Source organism: Mesoplodon mirus, assembly GCF_964341445.2.
Source record: "Mesoplodon mirus genome assembly, chromosome: 7".
Classification (NCBI taxonomy): domain Eukaryota; kingdom Metazoa; phylum Chordata; class Mammalia; order Artiodactyla; family Ziphiidae; genus Mesoplodon; species Mesoplodon mirus.
The window spans coordinates 111,418,314-111,445,072 of record NC_138983.1 but is presented as its reverse complement, the minus strand read 5'-3'; the positions used below and the strand labels follow the sequence as shown (position 1 = coordinate 111,445,072).

Sequence of the window (26,759 nt, the reverse complement as noted above, 5' to 3'; positions counted from 1 at the left end):
TGCAACATCTTTTCTGGCACCCAATGTGGGACCTCAAAGGCCATAATCTCAGTCTGCCTATTGGGCTACAGCTCCCCTCTGAAGGGTGGCTGGGACTTATCCTGAGCCATGTAGATTCAAGTAGCCCGTTAAGTGGCAGCTGACGTCGCCTGCAGGATCTGGCAGAGACCAGTTCTCTGGCCGTGAAGAAGCGCACTGAGGCCAAGGCTTTTCCCCCTCAGTCTTTCTCATTCTCCTATTGCTCTATCTCTTTGGACTTGATAAGATCCACCCAGAAGACCACCAAACATCCAAATTAAGACTGCGTAGCAAGTAATTGACAAATGGTTGGGTCTAAAGAACTCCTGCCAAGGGGCTTATCTGCTGGCGCAGTGGTTGAGAATCTGCCTGCCAATGCAGGGTCACGGGTTCGAGCCCTGGTCTGGGAGGATCCCACATGCCACGGAGCAACTAGGCCCGTGAGCCACAACTACTGAGCCTGCGCGTCTGGAGCCTGTGTTCCGCAACAGGAAAGGCCGCGATAGTGAGAGGCCCGCGCACCGCGATGAAGCATGGCCCCCACTTGCCGCAACTAGAGAAAGCCCTCACAGAGAAACGAAGAACCAGCACAGCCAAAAATAAAAAAAAATAAAAATAAAAAAAAATAAAATAGTGGATTATGTCATGATTGTGCATAAGTAGGTTAAGTGGGGCACTCTTACGCCTTAATCTAGGGTGTAAATATGATTAAGCGTTTAAATTCTAGTTTAGTTCTCTTTTTTTTAAGAATACATGAGCCCATTTCATGGGGTCATGGGCAAAAAAAAAAAAAAGGACAGAATGAAAGAAAATCAGAGACTAGGGCAAAGCAACCTTCAGAGAGTGTTTAAAAAAAATCATTACTTTATGCAGCTACGGAATCAAATCATTTGCCTTTTAGAAAAATAAAGATACTACTAAGTGTCATTGTCAACACTAATAATTTATAATGCTCTAAGCTGAAGCCAAATTTTTTTAGCATAAAGGTTCTTTGATTTACAGAAATTTCATAATTTTAACCCAACTCAAATGGTCCATTGTTCCTATTATTTCATTATTTTTAATGAGGAACACCCCTGTGCTTTACTCAAGCGTTGTTCATAAACATTTTATGTTCTCTTCTGGGTGATGTTTTGAACTTAGAAACTGATGATGATATATGTTTTAAAAAGTCCCACATTGCTTATATCTGAATCAGCAGTAGATACACATACTGCACATATCTAATTTTGTCTACAGTTTTGCTTGCTTGTTCTACAGGTTTTCAAATTTCCCAGTGATTCGTAAGCTTCTTAGAACCATTTGTATATACCAGTTCAGCCTCTTTGTGCTTAAGTTGTCATTTGAAACCACAAACCACATCACCAGTGATAACCAGAAGGCCTGGCTTTCATTTTAATAATTAATCTGAGATAAGGACTTGTGTTGACAAGCAGTTTGCTTGTCAGGATGTGTGGTGACACATCCTGATCACTGTATAAAGCCAGTCCTCCATGAACAATAGCCTATAGTCGAGCAGTCCGATGATTTTTTAAGAAATCAATTTCTACTTTAATCTTCTGAGGAATTTTTATTTATTCCAGTAAGAAAATTGTGAAATGTGTAACAGCATGTTCTCATTAAACTTTCTGTGTTTTATCTTTTTCACTGTTTATATTCTTAAATGAAATAAGAAACTAATAAAATATTAAACCGGTTTGACAGTAAGCATAATTTTGAAAGTTGAAAAATGGTGACATTTATTTTTATTGTTCATTAAAAATCCTTCTTTATGGGGGAGATAATATTGCAATCACTGCAAGTAAAAGTCTCTTATCTTATCCTTCATTCCATCTTCATAGTGACTAGCATAGTATCCTGCATAGTTGATGCCCAATCAGCTTTCATTGATTTAATAATGAAAAGGGCTTTAAAAAATTCTAGTTTCAGGTGGTAACATTTCTATAAATATATGAAGATCTATAAGTAGAGTTAGCCTATTTGATTCTTTTCACCCACTTTCAAACATTAAATAAAATGACACTTGTTTTTAAACTTCTTGTTCAAGGACTTCTTTTTTTATTATCTAATGTGACCTTAAAAGACTATAAAAATTTATTGGTAAAAGCAAATGCTTTCTAATGAATCAATTTCTTATAAGCTTAATAGATGGATCAAATTTGTGGATAATTTCCACTTAATCTCAATGGAAGAGGCTTAAATCAAATTATTATTTTGCATTGCTAATTGAGCCCAAATCTAATATTGAACTCTTTGGAAATAATCTATTGTAAGGACCTATTTGGCTCTATTTTGGATAAAAACATAATAAATTTCCCTGAAGTGATTGCTTACATGTGATAGGTTTTTCTGGTTTTCTCTGAGGTACTGGCTAATTTAGATGATAGTATTTTACCCACATGTTGGGATACCCTTCCCTACTCACCTTAATCTGTCTTCATGCTCCACCTGTTTGTTAGTATTTTCTGACCTAAACTTCTCTGTGACTCTTAATCACTTAAATTAACTTGTGTTTTCAATCATTCAGTCAATCTGAAGATCATGGATCATATTTCTCTATCCATTTACATCTGCAAGGGACCAAAGATGGCATTCTGAATTCATGGTATTAAATGTGTGATGTTCTAAACGGAATAATAGACTAAAGGTCCCTAAAGGACAGTTTTCTGGAGTTGTTGGAGCAAAGGTACTTCTATTATTCAAACTTAAAAGTGAAAATCAAGAAACTTGAAAATGGCCATAGAGTCTTAGCTTTCCTGAGCACTCCCAGAGGTGTGGGAACTAAGCAGCTCTGTTTTTGAGAAAATATCTGAGAATGGATGGAGTAGAGGTCATATTCCATGGTGGTCAAAAACATGAAGTCTACTGGCCTTGATTCAAATGCTGGTAGTAGCATTTATTAACCATATCACCTTAAACAAATATTTAACTTCTCTGTGTCTCAGATTATTCATATGTAAAGTGAAAAACAAGCCTTCCTACAATACCTACTTTATAAGACTATTGTAAGGATTAAATGAGATAATACCTTTTAAGTCTAGCATGCAGTAATCCCTCAGTATGTGTTAGCCATTATACTGTATTCCAATATAATGTATTCTAATACATTCTTTTACCTCTGCCTGGACCTGTAGGGAATTCATGCAGGGTTCCATATTTGTTGAGAGGTCACACCAGTGCTTTTAAATTCCAGCTGCAGCACTCAATCCTGTGATGAGTCTCCAAGCTTTGTTCTGGTCCATTTCTGTGGCCTTCAGGTATATATAGTATTTCCCTCTTAGGTTCTCTGGAGAAAATGAAGTTTAAAACTCACCAGGTTATAAACATTCTGGAAACAAGACTAGATTTCTTACAGAAGTAAGTGTACCATCTTGATATTCTTATCTGAAAAAGTAGAAGTAGCTACTTTCCTACAAAGGGGAAAACATTTTTGCCAAGTGAAGTGAAAATTTTACTCTTCCCACAATAGCCATAAATATGCTGAGGCTGTTATTTTGCCAGATGGTTTTTGAGACCCTGCTGAAATGAGAGAAGGCCTCATTTTATATTTCCCTCAAATTCTACCAGAAACCACACTTCTTGGGAGGAAAAAAAGTCCTCATGTAAGCATGTTTACCTTTAACTGACTAGGAAGTTGAAACTTGTCCAAAAATGATGAATCACCATCATAGGCCTATAAAAGTAAAGGTACTTGTCTGTGGAAAAGCAGCAGCCTCCAGGCACAACCATTCAAGATGCACCCAGGCGTCCTGGCTGCCTTCCTCTTCTTGAGTTGGACTCATTGTTGGTCCCTGCCTCTTCCCAATGATGAAGATTCTGACGATTTGTCCGAGGAAGACTTCCAGTTTGCAGAGGTAGAGTATTTTGCTAATCCCAATGGTGTGGTACATCTCATAAATGTCCTTTTCTTTTAAAAGAGGATCATTTTGGTCTCTTTCCTAGAACTACCTGAAATCATACTACTATCCTCTGAATCCTGCTGGAATCCTGAAGAAGACGGCAGCAAGCTCTGTGGTTGACAGGCTTAGAGAAATGCAGTCTTTTTTCGGCTTAGAGGTGACTGGCAGACTTGATGATAACACCTTAGACATCATGAAAAAACCAAGATGTGGGGTCCCTGATGTGGGTGAATATAATGTTTTCCCTCGAACTCTCAAATGGTCCAAAATGAACTTAACCTACAGGTAAATCATAGACTATCTTTCTTTAATATTTGTTATATTTTGTAGTATCAGATGTCTAATTTTCAGCACAAGGCTACAGGTGACAGAACACGTGTGGTCCCATTGTTTTACGTAGGCCTTAGATATTAAACTGGAAGTTAAGTAGGTCCAGGAATAACTTTAATACTGTTGATGAGACTACCTCATAGCATCTATTATTTTTACATTAACCCAGCATTATTTCTCACTGCAAATCTCAATTTATTTCTTTCAGTTATGAAACCAAACTAGAAGTAAAAGTAGTTTCAAGGAAATTTGCAGATGCAGTAATCAGGCATATTTATTATAACAGTGCTAAAAATGGAGAGTTTCATTCTCTATGAACTTTACAGAACTATTTCATTTGTTTAGGCTACAGTGATACAGAACTTTTAGCATGCAGTATAAGTTTTATTAAACATCTAAATACTTTAAGATGTCAAATGGTCAAATATTTGGAGATACTCAAATATCTGATTGAATTCTTCATTTTATAGTCTTTGTATGGCATCATAATTAATAAGTTCTTGGAAACAATGGACCTGTAGTAGAACTTTTAGAGAAGCCATTGCATTTTGAGTAGAAAAGCAGTTTTCCAAGAAAATATATTCTAAAATAGCTTTCACCTTCCGAAAATTTGATTGAAACTTTCTCTGTTGAATAGAATTGTGAATTATACCCCTGATTTGACTCATTCTGAAGTTGAAAAGGCATTCAAAAAAGCCTTCAAAGTTTGGTCTGATGTGACACCTCTGAATTTTACTAGAATTCACAATGGCACTGCAGATATCATGATCTCTTTTGGAACTAAAGGTAATGATGCAGAATTTTTATATTCTGCTCCTTAATTGGCTCGATTCTTTTATTCCTTCTTTCAGTTATTCATTAATTTTTACAGAATTCAACAAAAATTCACTAAGCACCTGTGCTAGGCTTCGTATAATTAGAGTCTTAACTCTTGTTTTTGTGTATAGAGCATGGTGACTTCTACCCATTTGATGGACCATCCGGTCTATTGGCTCACGCTTTTCCTCCTGGACCAAATTATGGAGGAGATGCCCATTTTGATGATGATGAAACCTGGACAAGTAGTTCCAAAGGTAGTATTTCTTATAAAGATATAATTCATGATTATCAGATTAGATTTGATCATTAACCCATTAATAAGAAGTTTAAGCTCACTGTAAATTATATTTGGTATTTGATTCTATTTTCCAAAAAAGTTTAACAAGTATGATAATCTTCCACTTATTAGTCTCTACAAGTGACATTTCTATAAGCCAATATGAAACATTAAAAATGAGCAAAATCTACTAAGTCTAATGGCTCGAGGGATACTAGCTAACTTTGAAACAGGATCAGAATGCTTTCTGTCAACCAAGGTGTTGTTATTGTGAATTACCTTTGACATGTTGAAGAAGTACAGTTTATTACAAATATAAATCTAAAAACTATTAGGTTTAAATATGTAAATGAGTTGGATGTGAGTTGGAATAGTTTTTTCCCTTGTAGAAATATTAATGGCACAAGTCCAGTCAAATTTCTGTTCTCTGTTATATGTTACTTGTTTTAGACTTGTCTATATCACTGATTTTACAAATACCACTCTAACAAATCAATATAGTGCCTTACTTGAGAAAGCATGAGACAAAACAGATTAAATTATATTCACAAGAGCAAAATGAAACTCACTGTTGAGTGAATTCAGTCAGTAGTTGAGTCTTCAAGGCTCAAAAGGATTGGGAATGTTAACTTAGACAGAAAAGCAGGATTAGCACAACTAGGACTTAATTTTGGAGCTATATGGACTCTTAGTTGTGACAATTAAAGGGTAGTCTTCAAAAACAGCTACTTTTTATTATTCATTTAAATAAAAAGAATTATTTTTCCAAGAAGTAAAACTGGGCCTTGAATAGTCAATGTCTCAATGCGTACGTCTCCAATCTGTCTTTGGAAGGAAAGGTGAGAATTTATATATTTAAGGTCTGAACATTTCGCAGGTAGGAATGATTTTAGGAAGAAAGAACAACACCTAGTATTGTTAAGACATAGTCACAGTAAGCTTCAGTTTTTGGTTCCTGCATAAATTCTAGGTTTGAAATATTTAAGTGAAATGAATGAAAACATCCATAAGTCAGGATTAATTTTTCAGGTGAAGGCCAGGAATGGTACCCACTGTTAGTTATTTCAGTGAAAAATTACTTGTCATTCAGATTATCATGAACTTTGATCACTTTTATGGTCTGCACAATTCACTAAATTTGTTATATATTTTCTTCATGCATAGGCTATGAGAGCAAAGGGTATTCAAGGTCAAATTGAAAACACTGGCTCCAGCTTTCATGTGTTCTTTTTCTTTTGATATTTTATTATTTTTTTCCAATTTAAATTACCAATATTAGGAGGCTCAATAGTTGGTGGAAAGAGTGACTAGAGGAAATAGTGTAAACACAGTGACATAGTAGTCTTCGAGAATAGAGGAAAGTTGGCCAATCATGTCCAGAGTTTCTGTTTCTTTAAATTCTAGAGTCTAGAGATATTCTGGAAAGGATCATTTGGTTGGAACTTGCTCCCAAGTAGATTCCCGGAGACCCTATTTAACGAATCCTCTATGCTTGGTCATTATACCTTTGGATGTCGCCTCCTGTTTAGATGATGTTCTAGGCAGTACCGTAGATATGTATCATCCTATATTTTTTCTCATGAGTTTCCAGTTAAAGCCATAACTGTCTACTTTCCTCACCTGACATGAGAAAACAAAGAGCAAATCAGGATTACTAGTGTCTTCACAATAAATCTTTTTTGATTACTAATCAATGTGTTGGTACTCTGTGTAGTCAGCTATAATCAAAGAGAGCACCAAATTATTTATAATGATTAAATCAATGTTTTAAATCTTCCTTTAAGACACTGAATATTAACTTTTAAAAGTGAGTTAAATAGCCAAGAAAGAGAAATGGTGACATACCAGATAGATGAGGAAAATAATATTTATTCTGTGAATTGGTCATTGGAGGACTTTTTTTCTCAGTTTCTTTGTTTTCTTACAGGCTACAACTTGTTTCTTGTTGCTGCCCATGAGTTTGGCCATTCCTTAGGTCTTGAACACTCCAAGGACCCAGGGGCACTCATGTTTCCCATATATACCTACACTGGCAAAAGCCACTTTATGCTTCCTGATGATGATGTACAAGGGATCCAGTCTCTCTATGGTAACTATTAATTTATCAGTTTAACAGCAGAAGAGATATATACATTTATTTTCTAAATTATTAGTGAATTTACCATTACCAATATTGCTGTCCTGGTTTTGTTATTAAAACCTGGGGAAACACGCTTATTTTTTCTTTCCAAATCAAACTACTTGCTCAAGTAGAAAATATTCCATTCTCCAAAGTTTTGCAGAATGTAACTCCTCATGTTTGTATTTTATACATTGAAAGGTACATTTGATATCCTCACAATACCTCTGACATCAGAAAGAAATATTTTATTCACCATTTAACTAATGAAGAAACTAAGCCTGTGGAGTTTAAATAGTGTATCGATAGCATCACAACTGGGTGAAACACAGCTGGATAGTAACACAGCTTTTGGGATAGCTTTCACCCAGCTTATACAGGGAGAAAGTGAGATTTTAACCAGCTTTTACAAAATCTGGGTATTCTTTCAACTACTCCTGCTTGCCACAGTAGAAATGATTCAAGTGGCCTGTGTTAGTTTTTAACCAACATCTACAGTGACCATTTGTAAGAATCTGTTCCTTTTTTTCTCTTCCAAATTTTCAATAATATTTACAAAATAATTAAACTTCAACTCAAACAAGCAAAAGTACCTACCATAAATAGAAGTAAAACCACAGTACACAGTCATCAGTGTAAACACTCTAGAACACAGAGCTCAGAAAACTAGCTCAGGCCACCCCAACCTATTATTTTCCCTTCTGGATTTAAATCTACTACAGCAGCTAGTGTAGGCATAGGCAAGGATTTTGCAATTTTTACTATTTCTACAATATCTTGACTGAGGAACTTCATGAGAGAATAGGCCCTATTTAGAGAAAAATAAGTTTAGAATTATTTTATCTACTGCACCTCTTCTGCACTCATGTGAGCTGGTGGAACAGCTCCCAACATGTGGCCAGTCATACCAGAATGGCTGAAGACCTAGTTTTCACCGAGATGCAGCTGTGATGTGGTCAACTGGTAAAGCGACATGAGCTGATGTTGACAGCTGATAAAATAGGCAAGAGAAAGAGCCCAAATGAGGGCTCCCACAGAGACAACATGCCACCAGAAATGGCTTTGAGAGGAATGTGTTTCTCAAGAGAAGTCCATCAATAGGTTGTGCAAAGCATGCGGAAAGTTTCCTCAAAGTCTTTTCTCCCCCGCTACCCCATTTCTATCACCAACCTCAAGAAAGCTAAATTTGTAGCTGAGATGATCCTCAAGGGTCTTGAAAGATGAAAACAGAAGGAGAAGTCCCATAGGCAAGAACTTGGTAACCATGGAGGAAGGAAGTAGGATTACAGGTTCTTTGGAGCATTATGTAGGGGTGGCAGGACTTACTGCCCTTTCTGCTCTCCACTGGCAGAATCAGGTCATCCTCAGTAACTTGCTTCACTCATTTCATGACTGCAGGTCCAGGAGATGAAGACCCCAACCCTAAACATCCCAAAACGCCAGACAAATGTGATCCTTCCTTATCCCTTGATGCCATCACCAGTCTCCGAGGAGAAACAATGATCTTTAAAGACAGGTACTCTTCGTATTATTTTATAAATCCTGCACGTAACAAACATTTGTGAAGCCATGTCTTCCAATTATGGAAACATGTGGTCAAACTTCCAAAGAAATGTGAAGTTAGTGAAAATAATAGAACTTTGGGTAGTTTATTTACATATATGAGAGGAAGTAAATAACTGATGGATAAATGTTTTACTTTTCAATGGATAATCTTGGCATTGTGTAGCTTCCTTTTACATCTTTGGTTGTAGTTTTTCTTATAAAGACATATTTACAAAGTAAATATAGAAATACAATTTATTTATTTTAAAACGCAGTTATTGAAATCAATTACCATATTAGTAAGTTGTTACTCATAATTCCACATGAATTCCTTTTGATATGGAAAAACTTTGTTTCTGGTAACATATGTTGGAATTTAAGAGAGGAAGCACTGTACAAACTAAATCTATAGGTGATGAAAAATGATATACTAATTTTTAATTTTGATATTGTTTTAATATCCTTATTTGTTCATTTGTTCATCTATTCAATGAATTAATTGTTCCCTCATCTGTGATCCTATAGTATTCCTACCTCCTCTACTATAGCTCTAATTTCATTGTGCTCCAGTATTTTCTCATATATCAATTTCCCCAGGCCATGAGATCTTGGGAGCATAGTTTGTGTCACTTATGTTTTCTTTCCAGAGCCCAACAGAGTGCCTGGCACATTTGCTTGCCACTTACAAGATATACAAAATTGAACAAATCATGGTCCCAGCCCACTAATGACTTGGAGCCTTCACAAAGGCTCTGTGAGATTTTAGACTTCAATAATTTAGGACAGAGTTAAGATAGCAACAGCTTGTTTAACTGGCACTTAAGGGAAGTGGAAATCTTTCACCTTCATGGGTGCTAGGGAATGGTTGTGTCTAACTTATCTGTATTGATGTGGAGACAGCTGGCTATCAGGATAGACATATTGCACTTGAAAAAATGATAGCAAACTCTGCATTTTTACTTTTGTGTTAGATTCTTCTGGCGTCTGCATCCTCAGCAAGTTGACGCAGAGCTGTTTTTAACAAAATCCTTTTGGCCAGAACTTCCCAACCGTATTGATGCTGCATATGAGCACCCTTCCCATGACCTTATCTACATCTTTAGAGGTAATCTTTCCACCAGTGAGACCTCCTACATGTCCAGAGCAGACAGTGATGAACTTGATGCTACCAGAGACTTAATAAAATGATCGTTGTCAAAAATACACCTAAATTAAGAATCAAGTATAACAAAATCGGAACCAGAAAGCACCTGAAACCTTTCTACCAAGTGTCCCCAAATTTGACAAGTAAAAAGTAAAAAAAAACAAGTAAAAAAACCTTTCTACCAAGTGTCCCCAAATTTGACAAGTACTTATATCCACTCTTTATTTCACACCAATCATCTCAGTTTTTTCTCTTATTTCCTCTTAAAAATTATTTACTAAGCAAATGTTATAACAATGTACATTTTTAAAAATTGAAAAAAATTATCCATAATTCCCTCTTCTGAAAAGTCGACTTATTTTATTTTATCACTTTATTTTCTAGTCTTTCACCATATGAAATACGTATTTTAAATATTTATATTCATAATGTATATACATTTTAATATTCTATTTGTTCCCTTGACATAAGTTCCCAAATTGCTATTCAGCTTCGTGATCATAATTTATAATGGCTACATAACATTTTACTGACATTGTTTCTATTGTTTGACTATTATAATTAATGCTATAATGAAGTCACTTTTTAGAGAAGAAAATAATTTTCTACTAGTATAACATTTGAGTTTTCAAGTTTATTTCCTATCCCTACTGTGCTGCTTATTCACAGAGAAATCTTAATGTATTTTCCACCCAGGTCCAAACAATATTCAGAGGTAACAAATTGTCAAACTAATCATGATATTTGGTTGGCTATACTTACAGTTAAGAAACTGGCATCTTAAATCCTTTTTTTTTGTTTGTTTGAAGAATGTGCATATTTCTGTGTTTCATAAACATGGTGACCACAAACACTGACTAATTTATTTCTAAATGTGTAAAATGAGTCTCTCTTTGTTAAATATCTATATATGTGAGTTTTAATAGATTCCCTTGAGTAATAAAACAATTTTTTTACTTATTCTAGGCAGAAAATTTTGGGCTCTTAATGGTTATGATATTCTGGAAGGTTATCCCAGAAAAATATCCGACCTGGGATTTCCAAAAGAGGTTAAAAGGATAAGTGCGGCTGTTCACTTTGAGGATACAGGGAAGACGCTCTTCTTCTCAGGAAACCAAGTCTGGAGGTATGAGAGCCATATTTACTGACCCATCATCTTGTGTCATAGAGGCAAAGTGAGTCTCGAAAATCTCTTGCTACTTAAAATTATCTCATGCAGTATTGTAAATATCATACCAGTCATTCATTTCTCTTCCATGCCAGCTCCAGCAGGTAGCTCTTAACACTGGTATTTAAAAGTCTCAAGCCCTCTTGAAAATACACATAAAATTCTTGCCCTTTCTGGGCCACTCTTCTCTTTCTAAGGCATTTGTTGTACTACAACCATGGCAAAACTCTCTCTCTTATTTTGACATCTTAATTCCTTGTAATCTTTCTCCTGGATTCTCTTTCCTGTCATCCTCTCCTAATTTACATGGAACTCCATCTTCTGTGGCCAGAGAGGACATAAGAATAGGTACAGGAAAAGAATGAGCAAGAGAAGGCCACAATTTCTAGTCTGTTGATTCATTGGAGAGGTTGGCCAGGAAGCTGCTAGGCTTGTAGTTTGTGAAGCCAGCTCCTTTTGAAGAACAAGTAGAACAGGAATATCGAAAACACGTGTAGAGCTCAAGGCAGCATTGACATTGGCAATATTTATGAGCCCAAATCCACGTCTATATTCAGGGATGATTATCTCATAGGTACACAATAGTTGAAATTTTTTAAATGGTAACTTTACTCCCTCTACACACACACACACACACACACACACACACACACATACACTCATTATATATATATGTACATATATATATACACTCAAGCATGCATGTGCATACACACACACACTCTTACATATCATCTTTACCTTTTGGCTTCTTTATTTCTGATAATGACACTTACAACTTTAAATATTACTGCCAGGTTCTACCTGCATTAGTGTTCCAGTCCCTTTATCCTATATGAGGTCTATGGCTCAGTCAAGTTGGATTGCTTACCATATCTCAAATGCACTGTGCTTTTATCTCCCCATAACCTCCCCTTATACAATTTTCTTTGCTAGAGGTCTTTCCCTACATCTCTCTCTTTTGAAATTCTATCCATTGTTTAAAGTTAACTTGAAAGTCTTTCTTGATCACCACATTCAAAGTTATCTCCCTTCTCATGTAACTCCCATGACATCTCATGTTTACTCTCTCATGATGTTTAGCCCCTATTGCATAGTGTTACAGTTTTGTGTGTATATGTCTTAGCTTTCTTGATAGTGCAGTGGTTCATACTTTTTATCTATTGAAACATATCTCAAAAATATAAAAAACTTTCATCAGTAACAGTAAGAATATTATATCACAGGAGGCTGTTCTCTTAGGTTAATTTCAGAGTGTGTTTGGTTGGCTAGGGTGTGAGTATGTGCAGGGGAAGAGGAGTATGGAATATAAAGTTATGAGAGGGGAAAGCTGTGCTCCCCTTCCTAGTTTTGTTTCCACTGTATGCCTCTATAACTTTTTAGTGCAGAAATTGAACCTTAAATAGTTTGGCATCCGTTACTGCACTTAGCAAGTTGTCTTACACATAGTGGGAGCTCAACAGATAATTGTTCAATGCATAAACATATATTTATTTCACTCTAAGAACACTTTCCTAATAATATACTTTTATAACAGCTATACAAATTTTGAAATGGAAATGAGCTTATAACTGTCTTTACAAAGATGGTCTTTAGGCAAGTCAAAATACCTCACCAGGTATCCACTATATACTCAGTATTATAATTCCTAATTTTAAAAAGCTACTGGTTGTTTCAAATGGACTTAAAAATTTGAAACTTTTGTCAATTTTGAAAGCTGCCATTATATCCATTGTATTATTTCTAAAGCAATTTACCCACCACCTACTCAAGAGTTTCTTTTTCTTATTAAATAGCTATGATGAAACTAACCATATGATGCATAAAGACTACCCCAGACTAATAGAAGAGGTTTTCCCAGGAATTGGTGATAAAGTAGATGCTGTCTTCGAGAAAAATGGTAACTAGTTCCACTGCACTGACCTTAATGGAGGGCTTCTGTAACCCCTTGAAATAATTTCCTTAGAAAGGAATTTTACACAGAACTTAGATGTGTTGATAAATGTCTGGCAGTTAAGGGTTTACTCATTCTTGTGTGACTACTTACACAGACAACAAACAAAAACTAATATGCTTAGAATAAATGAGAATTTTACTTAATGACTGCTAATTCTATGAATAAAAGATGCCAAATCTTAAACACTACCTTAAATTTAAAGATATTAAGATGCAAAAAGTATAGTTCAAATCAGGGGTGGAGTGGGGAGTAATTTATATATGAAGACCAATAATCATAGGTATATAAGGATTTTTTGCTTGAATTATGGAAAGAGATGTTATCTCTAACTTACAAAAAATAACCAATATCAATAATTCAAGCATCAAAACTGGAGCTCCTGCCAATACAGCAATTAATTCGAGGTGACAGTTTAAGAGAGCTGGAGACATTTATACCTTTCCCCCTCTTTAAATTATAAACAATATATTAAAACATTAGTGGTATTTATAAAGATAAACACTGGAATGTTAAAAAAAAGTGAATCTAACAGACTGGGTTTTTAAAGGTAGCTAGAGTAAAACATTATTTTCAAACTCTGAAATTTTCTTTTTGGTCTTTTTCTTATAGGTTATATCTATTTTTTCAATGGGCCCATACAGTTTGAATACAGCATCTGGAGTAACCGTATTGTTCGTGTCATGCCAACAAATTCCCTATTGTGGTGTTAAATGTTTTAAAAATATTTTTATTTAAATCCTGGAGGCCATTTGGGATAATTCTTCCAGACGTTTTTTGGGGTGTCATGGGGGAGGGAGAGATATCAGGGGAAAACTTAGTTCTGTGAACAAGGTTCAGTAAGTTATCTTTGAATATTTAGTATCTATACAGCTATGCGTGGGGCTGGAACCACAATGAATTTTAAAGTCATGAAATTCATTATCTCTAAGGATCACCTAATTCTTGTGTGCTATACAGAAGCAGTAGTTGACAATATTCAACATCAAAAATGGGATATATGATCTGTCAAAGAGAGTTAGCTTAATATATTTATAAGGAAACTTTGCAAAGACATAAAAGTAAATCACATTTATATAATTAATGAATCATATTTACCAAATAGTCTAAAGTCGTATGAAAATGAAATTTTTGGGAGCATATGACAGCCATACACAAACAACAATAAACCAAAGGAAAATGTTTGTAATAAATATATTGTAGACAACTTTCCAAAGAAATAACTTGGGTTTTTCACTAAAAATATTTGGTTTTATGTGCCCCTTTTCATTCAGAAATATCAGAGTCACTAAAGATATGAGACAAAGACTAATGGTGAGGACAGCAGATGTGGCCTTTGTATTGTGTTTAATTTTCACTATTGACAATGACTCAAGGACTACTCTCAAAGAAGACAAATATTTCTTTTCATATTTATAGAAGACAAAGAGAGATGATCTCTCTTCGTATTAAAATATTTCAGGTCTTTGAAAAATATCAAAGTATGGGGCTTCCCTGGTGGCGCAGTGGTTGGGAGTCCGCCTGCCAATGCAGGGGACGCGGGTTCGTGCCCCGGTCCGGGAGGATCCCTCATGCCGCAGAGCAGCTGGGCCCATGAGCCATGGCTGCTGAGCCTGCGCGTCCGGAGCCCTTGCTCCGCAACGGGAGAGGTCACAGCAGTGAGAAGCCCGTGTACCAAAAAAAAAAAAAAAAAAAAAAAAAAAAAAAAAAATCAAAGTATATTAAAATTGTTAACAAAATGATCTAAGGCCACAGAATCACTTTTTCATAAATCATCTGATTATTTAAGGCTAAAAGTAGTGTTTTAACCCTATTTTATCTAAACAATTGTTTTAATTGTCCAGTTTACCTTGGATACATAAGCTATTTTTGAAATAAATAGACTAAAATATATCATAAATTGGAAGTATATATGTTAGAACAGAGATATCCAAAATAAAAGAAACATTCTACTGGATTATGGTCCTCTTGAAAAATGAAACTATGACTTTTTTCTCCTTTTTTTTTTTTTTCCTTTAATTCCTCGGAACTTTTTACAGTGCCTGGCACTTGTTCTTTATTGAATATATGAATGATCATCAAGGGAAGAACCATGGTGTTGAGAGATCATGTTCCTAAAAACTCAGGCAAAGAAAAGAAAGTGTATTATATATGTGAAAAGTATTAGGAAGTGTTTATATTGTTTATAATAAAAAGTTATTTTCAACAGACATTGTCATACGGTATATTTTTGTCTTTTGGTATAATTTTAAGCTTTTCCTCACACAAAGAATGTCCATTTAAATTATTCCTTTTTCTTGCTAATCTTTTTGTTGGGTTGTTTTTTATAAGAACACTAAATTCAAATTTAGTATTAATTGTACCCGGCTTTGTTAACTCAAGTTCTGGTCGAATTTGGCCAGCCTCGTGCTGATGAGCCCCCTTTTCTGGGCCAGCTTCCTTAGATTGAGCCCACAGGCTCCTCAGAATCTTCTCTGCTGAGAGTATTACTTGGTAATGAAGTGGAGAAAGCAGTAGATCTAGAGTTAGGAAGACTGAGTCCTAACACTGACTCTGCCATGAACTCGGGCATGTTACTTCAGGCAGCTCATTTAATCTGTTTGGGCTTTACTTTGCTGATGTTTAAAATGAAAGGAATAGCAGCTTTAGGGAAATAAGAGGAAGCAGGGAACTCTAATGGGGAAGACAAACACTACCTAGGAAACTCAGGGCCACTGAGCTTAAATATTAGGTCTTTTGTGTTTTCTTAAACAGTGTTCATCCTCAAACATTTAATAAGTATCTGTTCTATGTCAGGCACCTAAGACATTGAGATAAACTAGAAAAACTTGATGTCTACCCCTGAAGAGCCTCTATCCTACTATGATAACAAAGTGATTAAAATTGAGTAAATAAAGTGCTTTTCCAGGGGAGAAATGACCACCTGTTATGGGTGCAGAGAAGACTGCTCTTACCTTCCTCCCAGTGCACCCCTAAATTCAGTCTATGCACTTTTCATCTTCCTTGACAATTTAATAGGATTCCTGATTTCTAAGTTTTGCTATTGGTGTAGAACATCATCCATCCATCCATCCATCCATCCATCCATCCATCCATCCAATAAATATATAAGGTACAATAAGTATTAATTTCTGTCCTGTGTCAGGAACTTCAGTAGATGCTGGGAGTACAGTGAAAAGCAAAACCTCATTACTTTCTTGGAGCTCGCAGTGTAGTTGGGGAGACAGACGTTAATCAGATAAGTATAAATTACAACTGTGATAAATGCTACAAGGTAAGGAAACTTGCTCTGAGATCCTCTCATAAGAGAGATTTTACCTACTGTATATACTGGGGGGAGGGACACAGGAGAGCCTTTCAAGAAGGGCAACACAAAGGAAGAGATAGATACCCAAGCTGACATAAAATATGAGTACAACAAAGGCAGTGAAGGGAATCAGGGAAAGGGTTCCAGGCCCATGCCTTCAGACCAGAATGGATCTGTTGGGGCTCAGTAGAGAGTTACAGAGAGGTTTTTTTCACCTGCACCACACAGCTTGCGTGATCTCATTTCCCCGACCAGGGATTGAACCAGACCTCAGCAGTGAAAGCTCAGAATCCTAACCACTAGGCTACCAGGGAACTCCCTTACAGATAGTTTTATGATGATGTTGGCAGAGTATGGATAAGTAAACCGTACCAGGAAACCCCCTAAATCCAACCGTGTTCCTCCTATCCTTCATTATACCAAATATAAATCAAAGAATCCTTCTATGATCAACAAGAAAAAAAAAAGTATTGATTTTTAATGACTGTTAGCACAAAATAACTGTGTAGTCTAAAAATAAGCATAGATCATTGTAGGGGTTGGCATGTGAATATCTACTTCTTGGTAATTGAGTCAGTTGATGGAAATATTAACTTTTTTGAGCATATGGGTGTCTACATTATTCTGAAACAAGGTGGGGACCTGTTTCCATCAGAGCACTGGGGAGGCCCTTCCCCAGTGAAGGCCTTGGTCCTGCCTGGAGCCCAGTGGGTCAGTGCATGGTACTGGTGTGGTAAAAGGCCACTCACCAACCCCACCCCTTGTCTTAAGTGGATGACTTAACTCTGAGGGAAACCCCAGGTGGATGGTGTCTAATTCCTCTCTGCATAAGAATGGTTGCTTTAGAACAATACTTCTCAGTGTGTGTTCTGTAGGCCAGCAGCATCAGTGTCACCTGGGAACTTGCTAGAAATGCACATTCTGTGCTCGCTCAAAGCCAAGGAATGAGATCTGTGTTTTAACAAGGCTTCCAGTCCCTCGGGTCCCTGAGTCCCTCAGAAAATCTCTTTTTCTGAAAGAGATGACATTGGTGTTCCCAGGGGTCAAAGCTTCCTGCTAAGATCTTGGGGAACACTGTATTCTACACTCCTTCCCGAAGATTCATAGTATATACTAGCATATTAAAGGCTACAAATAATCCTGTGTCAAAGAAACTGTTTAACCTATTGAACAAGGTTTTCCGAACATATCTGAACATGGAACCTCATTTACTTTCTTTTACTTTTTTTTTTTTTTTTTTTTTTTTTTTTTTTGCGCTACGCGGGCCTCTCACTGTTGTGGCCTCTCCCGTTGTGGAGCACAGGCTCCGGACGCGCAGGCTCAGTGGCCATGGCTCACGGGCCCAGCGGCTCTGCGGCATGTGGGATCCTCCCAGACCGGGGCACGAACCCGCGTCCCCTGCATCGGCAGGCGGACTTTCAACCACTGCGCCACCAGGGAAGCCCTACTTTCTTTTTAAAAGAGATGTTTAACTTGATTTCAGAAAATTTTTCATTTGCTTTATTATTTGCTTGCATGGTCTCTCTCATGGATGGCTGGATAGATAAACCAATAGATAGAGATATACAGTCAGGATTTTTCTCAACTCCCATTTCTGCTCCAGCCTCAATTTCAAATGCTCAATCTGATTGGTGTTACTTGGATCCGTGTCCTTCCACTGTGGCCAGAGCACCAAATTCAAATAACACCAAATGTCTATTTGGAGTTTACCAATGGGGGCAGGGGTACTATTTAAAAAGAACTCAATATGAGTTGAGTGGTTGGGCTTAATAAGCTATGCTATAAAATATGTTACACTTAAAATACAAATAGCCTGTTCACACAGATATTCATGAATGATGTGAAGAGACCAAGTTAGAGTGCATTTGCCTAACACATTACACTCAAGTTGAATTGTAGCTAGTAATAGCCTCTTCATCAAATAATAAGGGTGAAAAGTTTGAAACGCCCCTCGAAGTGAACCAGTAGTTTAAATGTTTTGAAATAGGAGTAACTGACGAGATCCCATGCTGGTGAAACAAATTTTGCCCTGGAAATTATCCTGGGAGAACTTTCACGTTAAATTAAAAATAGAGTCTTCAATCCCTGCATCCTCATATCAGAATAAAAATGCCAAGACATATATAGCGGATCTCACAAAAAGATAGCCACCATACCTCTCTACTAAATTTAAGTCACAGTTACAGGAAATAACTTGGTATTTAAGGATTCATCATAAGATTGTGAGATTCAAAATAGTTCCACTAGGTGGCATCAGCCATACTGTTTTGAAAATGATGAATCGAGTTAATTATAAAACAAAACTAATACTTCGCTCTTTAATGTAAGGATGAGGAATCTGGCCAAATCGCTGATGGTTTAATTCCTGACTTTATGCCGTTGACTTTGAAATAAGGTTTAACAGCTAAGGAATTAGCTTGCTCTAGTTTTCTTATGTGTCCCTGTCACTCTTCTCAACTCTAAAATTTTCCTTCATGGGAGGTGAGAGTCAGGAAGTGTGTCACACCAAGCCACCAAGACCTGCTGCAGGCCCCTTGGAGTTGGGGTTTGTGCGTCACCACAGACCTCTGGGTGACAGGCTCCAACATGAACCACAAAATACACAATGTACCCAGAGAATGGAATCACACTAAAAAGAAACCAAACTAGTTGGCAGCAAGAGGGAAGAAAATCCCAAATTACCAGTCCAATTACCTGGAGACAATGTTAATCACAGAGGAAGAGAATGCTTAAGCTTTCCAAATGTTCTTTCTCACATGGTTTGGTTTTTCTAAATTTTTTGGACTTTTATACCTGCCTGGTATTCTAGAGTTTGTGAAATGCTGATTTAGGATTTCTTGGCTTTGTTCTACCTCACTGCTCACAAGGCACTCAAATGGGACTACAACTATTCTATTAATGACCTCTGGAGGATCAAAGATATGGTAGGTTACACCAACAGCATGGCCATTTTGGTAAGAGTTTATCATGGTATCTTACTGGACTTAAATGGTCAAAATTATACCCTAAAATTAGATGCTGTGAGAAAGAAAATTTTTCTTCCATATATTTAAAATTTGCTATAACCCAGTCCAGAAATAATCATTAAATAATGTCCTCACACATCAACAGAGCAAGGAAGGATTATAAGTACTTCATATCCGGTGAGTCTGTGAGACTCTTAAATCTTGGTTGAAATGGTAATGGACTCACATTATTCAAAATTGGTTTGTTATATTTTACTATTCTTTACAAGTGAAGACATTACTCTTTTCCATTTTCATGGCTTTATGCTGGATTAAAGGACATCATCCAAGCATCCTTAGCTATGGACTCATCTGCTATGCCAAAAAGATTAAAAATTAGTAACTAAAAGTGTGTTTTGGGTTATTTGTTTTTAATGTTTACATATACCAGTAGGCTTCCTTTTCTTGACAACCCTCCCTTTCTTTTAACAGACTGGGCACTAAAGGCTAGCACAGTACAAGTTGCAAGCAAAACAGTTCACAGAACCGTTCCAATTCTATCTGAAAAGGACTATTGCTTTCTGTGGTTAAAGGTGTGGCTTTTCTGTGTTTTATCCTCTAGCCAGTCTGTGCCTCAGCTTAATGAGTGCCAAGTGGCTTGTGACTTTGCTTCCAAAGCAACACAAGGAAAAAGGAAATCTGTGAGTTCTAAGTACCTCTGAGCACATGGGGCACAGTGTGTATGCTTATGCTGTCTCTGTTTCTGGAAAACTCTGGTTTGGATCATTTTGAGCTGAGAAACAGCAGCTATGCCTCCAGCCAAGCCCACCTTTCTGAATTCACTTATCAGGATTTATCCCATAATAAATAAGATACCTCCTAAGTAGTTGTATTCCCAATTTCACAGGGAATGTCCAAACTGATTAATGGTTTGAATAACAGAGATAAAATAAAGGCCAAGGAACCAGGGTAATGAGGGAATGAAATAATGGACAGTATTTTGCAGTAGTGGTAATAGAAGCAGAATACTTGTACAACAAATTTACCCAGGGATTATGTGGAATTAACTGGAATATTAACGAAGAACTCAGAGCTATTTTACTAGAATTGCCTTATACCCTCTGTATATGTAATATGCTTCCGCTTGATATTTACATTTAAGTTCAAAACATTTCCTGAAATGTGGCAAATTTGGGGGCTGAGGGCACATGGCAATATTGTATATCCTGTGTTTACTTAAGATGAAAATAACTAGAGGAACCAATTAGATCATCTGATTCATTTTTTATTTTTACGAATGAGAATGAGGCCAAGAGAAAGGAAAGGAAATGATCTCTCAAAGACCATACAATAGTGTTGGAGGCTGGACCATAAAAATCACCCAGATCTTGGGTGGCCTCGGCCTGCAGCGCCTTGAAGCAGGGTTTCGGTTCCCATCTAGTGACTGAGGTCAGGTTGTGGCAGTGAGAGCACTGAATCCTAGCCACTAGACCAGTGGTCAGTGACAAGGCCCTGGCCCTACGACTTTACAGAAAAAGAATTCCCACAAAGACAGAAAATAGTGAAACAAGTAAAGTATTTATTAGGAAAAAAAAGAAGTACAGTACGTGTGGATAGACACACGGGCGGGCTCAGAGAAAGAGTCGCGCCCTCTTGGCAGTTTGAATCACTTATATGGGGCATTTCTTCCATGTTTCCTTTGACCAATCATTTTGATTTGCCTGGTTCAGAGTCCATATTTGGTGTATCTCAGGATCTTCCCATGTGTGCATGTGCATCTCTTAGCCAACATGGATGCTACTGAAGAGGCCTATGGGTAGACTTAGCCATGTAGCATCACTCCCTTTTTGACCTCCAAGGAGCCTTTCTGCTCATGTGTAGTCAGGGAGGTCTCCTAACTTCAAGAATGAGGGATATGTGGTCTCTTATCTTCTATCTGGGCAGGGCCCAGCCTCCTCTCTTAATTGTCCTGTTATTCCCATCTCAGAGTATCGGTCCACAGGGAACGAACTCAAACAATTTGGCCTGAGGGCCCATCTATCACCTGCCTCAATCCCACTTTTCTCCTTCTAGCTTATTAATTCCTCTACTACTTCCACAGTCTACTATGTGTTTAGATATCCATTATTTATCAAGGGTCATGAAATACATTTAATTCTACCATAAGGGTACCACTAATCTGACGGTACAAGGGGAGCTGAGTCCATGTGTCTATATTATCTTGGATAACAGTCAGGCCCCCACAGGCTTTCAGCCTTTGCTGGCCACCCTCTCCCCACAGCTCAGGTCTCTGATTGACCCTAGTCAGGAGAGATTAAAAGGGCTCTGGCTCAGTTGTCTGAGATTCAGTAAGAAATTTTCTTTGCCAGGACAACTTTGATTTTGCATCCAGTTTTGACAACTCAATTTCTATGATTTTCTCAAGACTGAGTCCCTACCTTTGTTACAAACTGCCTCCTCCTTTAGTCCCTATGCCAGAATCCCTGTTTCTTAATACTCTGTGCCCAAAGGATACTGCCTTCTTTTCACCAGATCTTACCGGTTCAAGTTCTGGTCCTTGCCTCAGCCCAGAGGCTGGGCCCCACCACTATTTTTTTTTTAATTAATTAATTTTTTTTTTGGCTGCATTGGGTCTTCGTAGCTGCGCACAGGCTTTCTCTAGTTGTGGCGAGAGGGGGCTACTCTTTGTTGCGGTGCTCAGGCTTCTTATTGCAGGGGCTTCTTTTGTTGAGGAGCACAGGTTCTAGGTACGTGGGCTCAGTAATTGTGGCTCGTGGGCTGTAGAGCACAGGCTCTATACTAACAGTAGATATCAGCATGTGAATACAGTAGTTTAGAAAAAAGGAAAGAGTACCTAATAAAGGATTTGTTATTATTTGTCCTTGAAATACATTTTAAGGTTTATTGGTGGAAATAGATTTTCTTTACTAAATGTCTTATTTAGGTTAGTTTTAAAATTTATCCATATGTCCCCAGTATGCACAAAGCCTAGAGGAAAGACCCAGAGGCTTCTAAATTGCAAGGAAGATTAGCCAGTCATCAAGGATTTCTCCCAAGGAAAGGTAAGGTCTAGGTGGGATGACAGAGGCACTGCACTCTGGGGTATAGCTCATCTGAGACTAAAGTCTTGCTGGATCCTCAGGATGAGCATGGACAGAAATTGTTGATATCCAGCCCTTTCCTAAACCTATTTCTTCCAATATGTTATACAACTTAACCATGTCACATGGCCCAATCAGCTGAAGCACAAGATAGTCATTTTTTCCAACCATGTGCCTGACTTTATTTCTGCATCAGTAGCTGAATCAACTCTGAGCATTCATATTGCAGCTGAAAAAGCCACATCCTCTGGGCCTAAACCTATTGTTTGAAAGCTATATGGAGTGGATGTACTCATTCCATAGACAGTACATCGACATGGCCACACCCTTAGGTTACAGCATTACAGGTGTGTCTCACGCTTCCTGGAGGATATGCTGACTTATCTCTGCCCATCTTCAACCCCAACTGACAGCTGATGCTATCAACTCCCAGTCCCTCCTCCTTGGGAAAAGAAAGAAAATAGATTAAGGTGTTCCCTTTGGCATGTTCCCTTTGGTGGTATAATCATTGATGATTATTTACTTAGTGAAGAAGAATTAAGACTTTGGGCCCCGGGGCAAAACACACCCTATAGAAGCATGGTTTTATACCAGCTGAATGCCTGTTACTGAACAAGTCATGATAATCAGAGTTGAGTCAAGCTTGAGAAGGCTTTTGCTATATGCCTTTGAGTAGAATTCTCACAGCTGAAGCTCTCAAAGAGACTGGCAAACTTACCATTGATAAGGTTGTCTTCCAAATTTCTTAGAATAAAATTTAACTGTTAGAGTTTTCATCCATCACTTCCTCATTTATTAAACAAAGTAGTTTTGAGTATATTGTAGCCTAATTTTGCTAACTGAGGCTGTTGGCATATTTCTCAGGGAGGAAGTGAAGTTAGGTTTAGGTGTAAAACTGGGCCACGGCACCTATGCAACAAGTTTCAGTAATAAGTGCCAGGACATGAAACTGAGTCCCCCTAAAACCAAGTTCCCCTATGAGTTTATGATTAACCTCTCTATCCAAAACTTTATTCACTTTCTTGTCCGACCCCTGTGATGCTCAGGATTGAGGAGTATCAAAAGAAAAGGGGGATTTAAACCAAGCAGAACCGTGCAGGGCCTTCCTGGGTACAAAACTCCTCCATATTCCCCATTTGTTGTTTGTAGAGAAAGGTTTTAGTCTCCTAGGCCCTCCTGAGTTACAAAGAGCAGACTCAAGCAGTTAATGATTAGAACAGTAGAGTCACAGGACTCCTAGATCTCCCTGAAGGGATATAGGTAACAATCTGGTGCATATCTTTGAAATGTTCTGCAGAAACTAGGACCTCAGTGGAGGATGGTGACTACATGCTGAACACAAGCACAGAGACCTCAGATGGAACCAGAAGGTTGGAACCAGAAGGTTGATGATTGAGATTCCTGAAATATCACACTGTTACCTCACAACCAACCAAACAGAAGGAGGTCCACAAGCTGATCAGGCATCCTATGACCCTCTCCCCTAACATTGTCTTTATTTTTATTTTATTTTATATTGCAGTATAGTTGGTTAACAATTTGTGTTAGTTTCAGGTGCACAGCAAAGTGATTCAGTTATACATATACATGTATCTGTTCTTTTTCAAATTCTTTTCCTATTTAGGTTATTACAGAATATTAAGCAGAGTTCCCTGTGCTATACAGTAGGTCTTTTTTGGTTATCTATTTTAAATATAGCAATGTGTACATGTCAACCCCAATCTCCCAATCTATCCCTCCCCACACTCCACCCTTCCTCCCTGGTAACCATAAATTCATTCTCTAAGTCTATAAGTCTGTTTCTGTTTTGCAAATAAGTTCATTTGTATCTTTTTTTTTAGATTCTGCATATAAGTGATATCATATGATATTTGTCTTTCTCTGTCTGACTTACTTCACTTAGTATGATAATCTCCAGGTCCATCTCTGTTGCTGCAAATGACATTATTTCATTCTTTTTAATGGCTGAGTAATATTCCATTGCATATATATACCACATCTTCTTTACCCATTCATCTATCCTAAAAGCCATCCAGGGAGTTTGGGTCTTTTGAGCATGAGCTGCCCATTCTCCTTTCCTGGAACCCTGAAAATAACCCTTACTTTGCTGCAGATACCTGCTGTCAGAATTTGGCTCTCTGCACTGTGGGCACAGGAAACTTTGCTTGATAACAAACACATTTAGTCAAACATGTGAATTGATTTGTAGGTTACAATTACAAAACATCAGGTTGTATATAATTTTACAAATAGGGATTAAGCAACTTTCATGGCAGAGTAGGTAAATACCCATGGTCCCTGACCACTGGGAACATAACTGGTGGACAAGGGGAGAATAGATTGGGAAATCGTGAGTCTTAGAAATTGATAAGGTTTCCCTTCTCACCCTCAATGAAAGTGCAAAAAGTTCCAGTGATTTTCCCTATGTAGCTGCTCTCTGGTATAGTTTTACTGTAATACCCAATCACTGAATTAAGAAAAGTAAGACAAGTGTTCATTTTATTTTTGTGGCATTGAGCAATTTCTGTCTTCACCTGCAACAAAGGACAGGAACTTCAATGTGTCATGGGGTGGTGGTCCCCATGAGCAGTAGTCCCCAAAGGCCTGGCTATGTGAGGAGGTGACTGGATGACATCACTTTCAGACCAGGGCCAGTTGTACAGCCTTGAATGAATCTGACAGTCATTTTGCTTCAGAGGTAGTCATGTTGACTACAAAGCTCCCTGAGTTTGTGGTCTTATTCTGACTCAGAAACATCGTTGTGTATGAAATGCAAGATTTGAGAGAATCTGCAGATATTAGGTTGGAAAAGAGTGAAGAGAAACATAGAGAAGAGGCACTGGGCAGAAGCCAAGAGGCAGGAAATTTTGTGAATGGGAAGAGACCATAATGCAGAGAGCAAAGTTCCTTGACAGCAAGAGTAGAAGTGGAAATGGTGATAGAAAGTGACTGATCCACCTGATGGATGCCTGTTGGATATACTACCTCCTCCATGAAGTCTCACCTTGTCACACTAGGCAAAGTCATCTGCCTTCTGAACCCAGCACCTAGCCCCTCTATTTTGGCCTTACTGTACTTTGTATCTCTCTCAGGGCTCTTTGAGTGGGAGAAATATAGAATGCAACTCTGGCTAAGGATTCTGGGTAGTTCACAGAATTGAAAGAAAAGCTAAACTCCTAGATATCATAAAGGACAGATTCCAGCCCAGTCCTGATATCTCAAGAGGAGGAATCCAGACTTTCTCTGGGCAGTTCCATTGAAATGATTCTACTTCACTGCTTCCATTTTATGTCAGTCCACTCAAGAGTCAGTTTCCAGGAAGAGAGAGTTGTGTTCTCTCAGCTCAAGACTGCTGGCTACCCTTGGTAGGAGCGAGTGGCAATGGGCCTGAACTGGACTGACAGTTCCATAGCACAATCATCCCATGGGTTAGAGAAGAGAGAATCAAAGTAAAGAAGGATGCATTTTACTAAAAGAAAGAGGAAAGGATATTGTTGAGGCAAACAAACAAAACAAAACCAAAACAGATGTGCGGCACACACCCTCCTCTATTTTACAATTATTTGCAGAGTTGTCTTTGTCACCTACTAAATGGGGCAAGTAATACATTTTCCTCTTCCAGGCAGGGTCCATTCATTAATTTTATTTGATCCTTTAATAATCAGAATATTATTATCGATGTCTAACATTTATTGAGCAAATACAGTGATACTGTGTTGGGTGTCTTATATGCATTATCTCATCTGATTTTCTCAGCAGATGTATACAGTAGTTGTTTTATTAAACTCACTTTACAGACAGGAAAACCATGAGTTGAAGAGGTTAAGAACTTTCCTAAAAACACAGCCTGTAAGAAATAGAAAAGGGTTTAAAACTCGGTTTGTGTGACTCCAAAACTCAGGCTTTTAACCACTCTGATATATTGACTCCACATTATATGAGATAATTGATGCATATTTTAATTAATTAATTAATTGATTGATGGCTGTGTTGGGTCTTAGTTGTTGTGATCGGGCTTTCTCTAGTTGTGGCAAGCAGGGGCTACTCTTCCTTGCAGTGCGCAGGCTTCTCATTGTGGTGGATTCTCTTTTTGCGGAGCACCAACTCTAGGACGCGGGCTTCAATAGTTGTGG

General features: G+C 37.6%; 2 protein-coding genes across 2 annotated transcripts in view; both read left to right on the top strand.

The window, feature by feature from the left end:
* Positions 1-3,752: 3,752 nt before the first annotated feature.
* Positions 3,753-13,986, top strand: MMP13 (matrix metallopeptidase 13; the record flags this gene model as incomplete). The annotated part of the gene is made up of 10 exons (XM_082626822.1): positions 3,753-3,872; positions 3,961-4,202; positions 4,885-5,033; positions 5,195-5,320; positions 7,271-7,432; positions 8,861-8,978; positions 9,979-10,112; positions 11,118-11,277; positions 13,116-13,219; positions 13,886-13,986. 10 exons carry the CDS (start codon positions 3,753-3,755, stop codon positions 13,984-13,986), a joined length of 1,416 nt encoding a protein of 471 aa, XP_082482948.1.
* A 3,200-nt stretch (positions 13,987-17,186) lies between these two features.
* LOC309808122 (macrophage metalloelastase-like) overlaps positions 17,187-26,759 on the top strand; it is a gene marked incomplete at both ends in the record, with an annotated part of 68,754 nt that continues 59,181 nt past the window's right edge. The window contains 2 exon segments of the mRNA XM_082628119.1: positions 17,187-17,302; positions 20,148-20,226. Of these exon segments, the coding sequence (XP_082484245.1) occupies positions 17,187-17,302; positions 20,148-20,226 (195 nt within the window).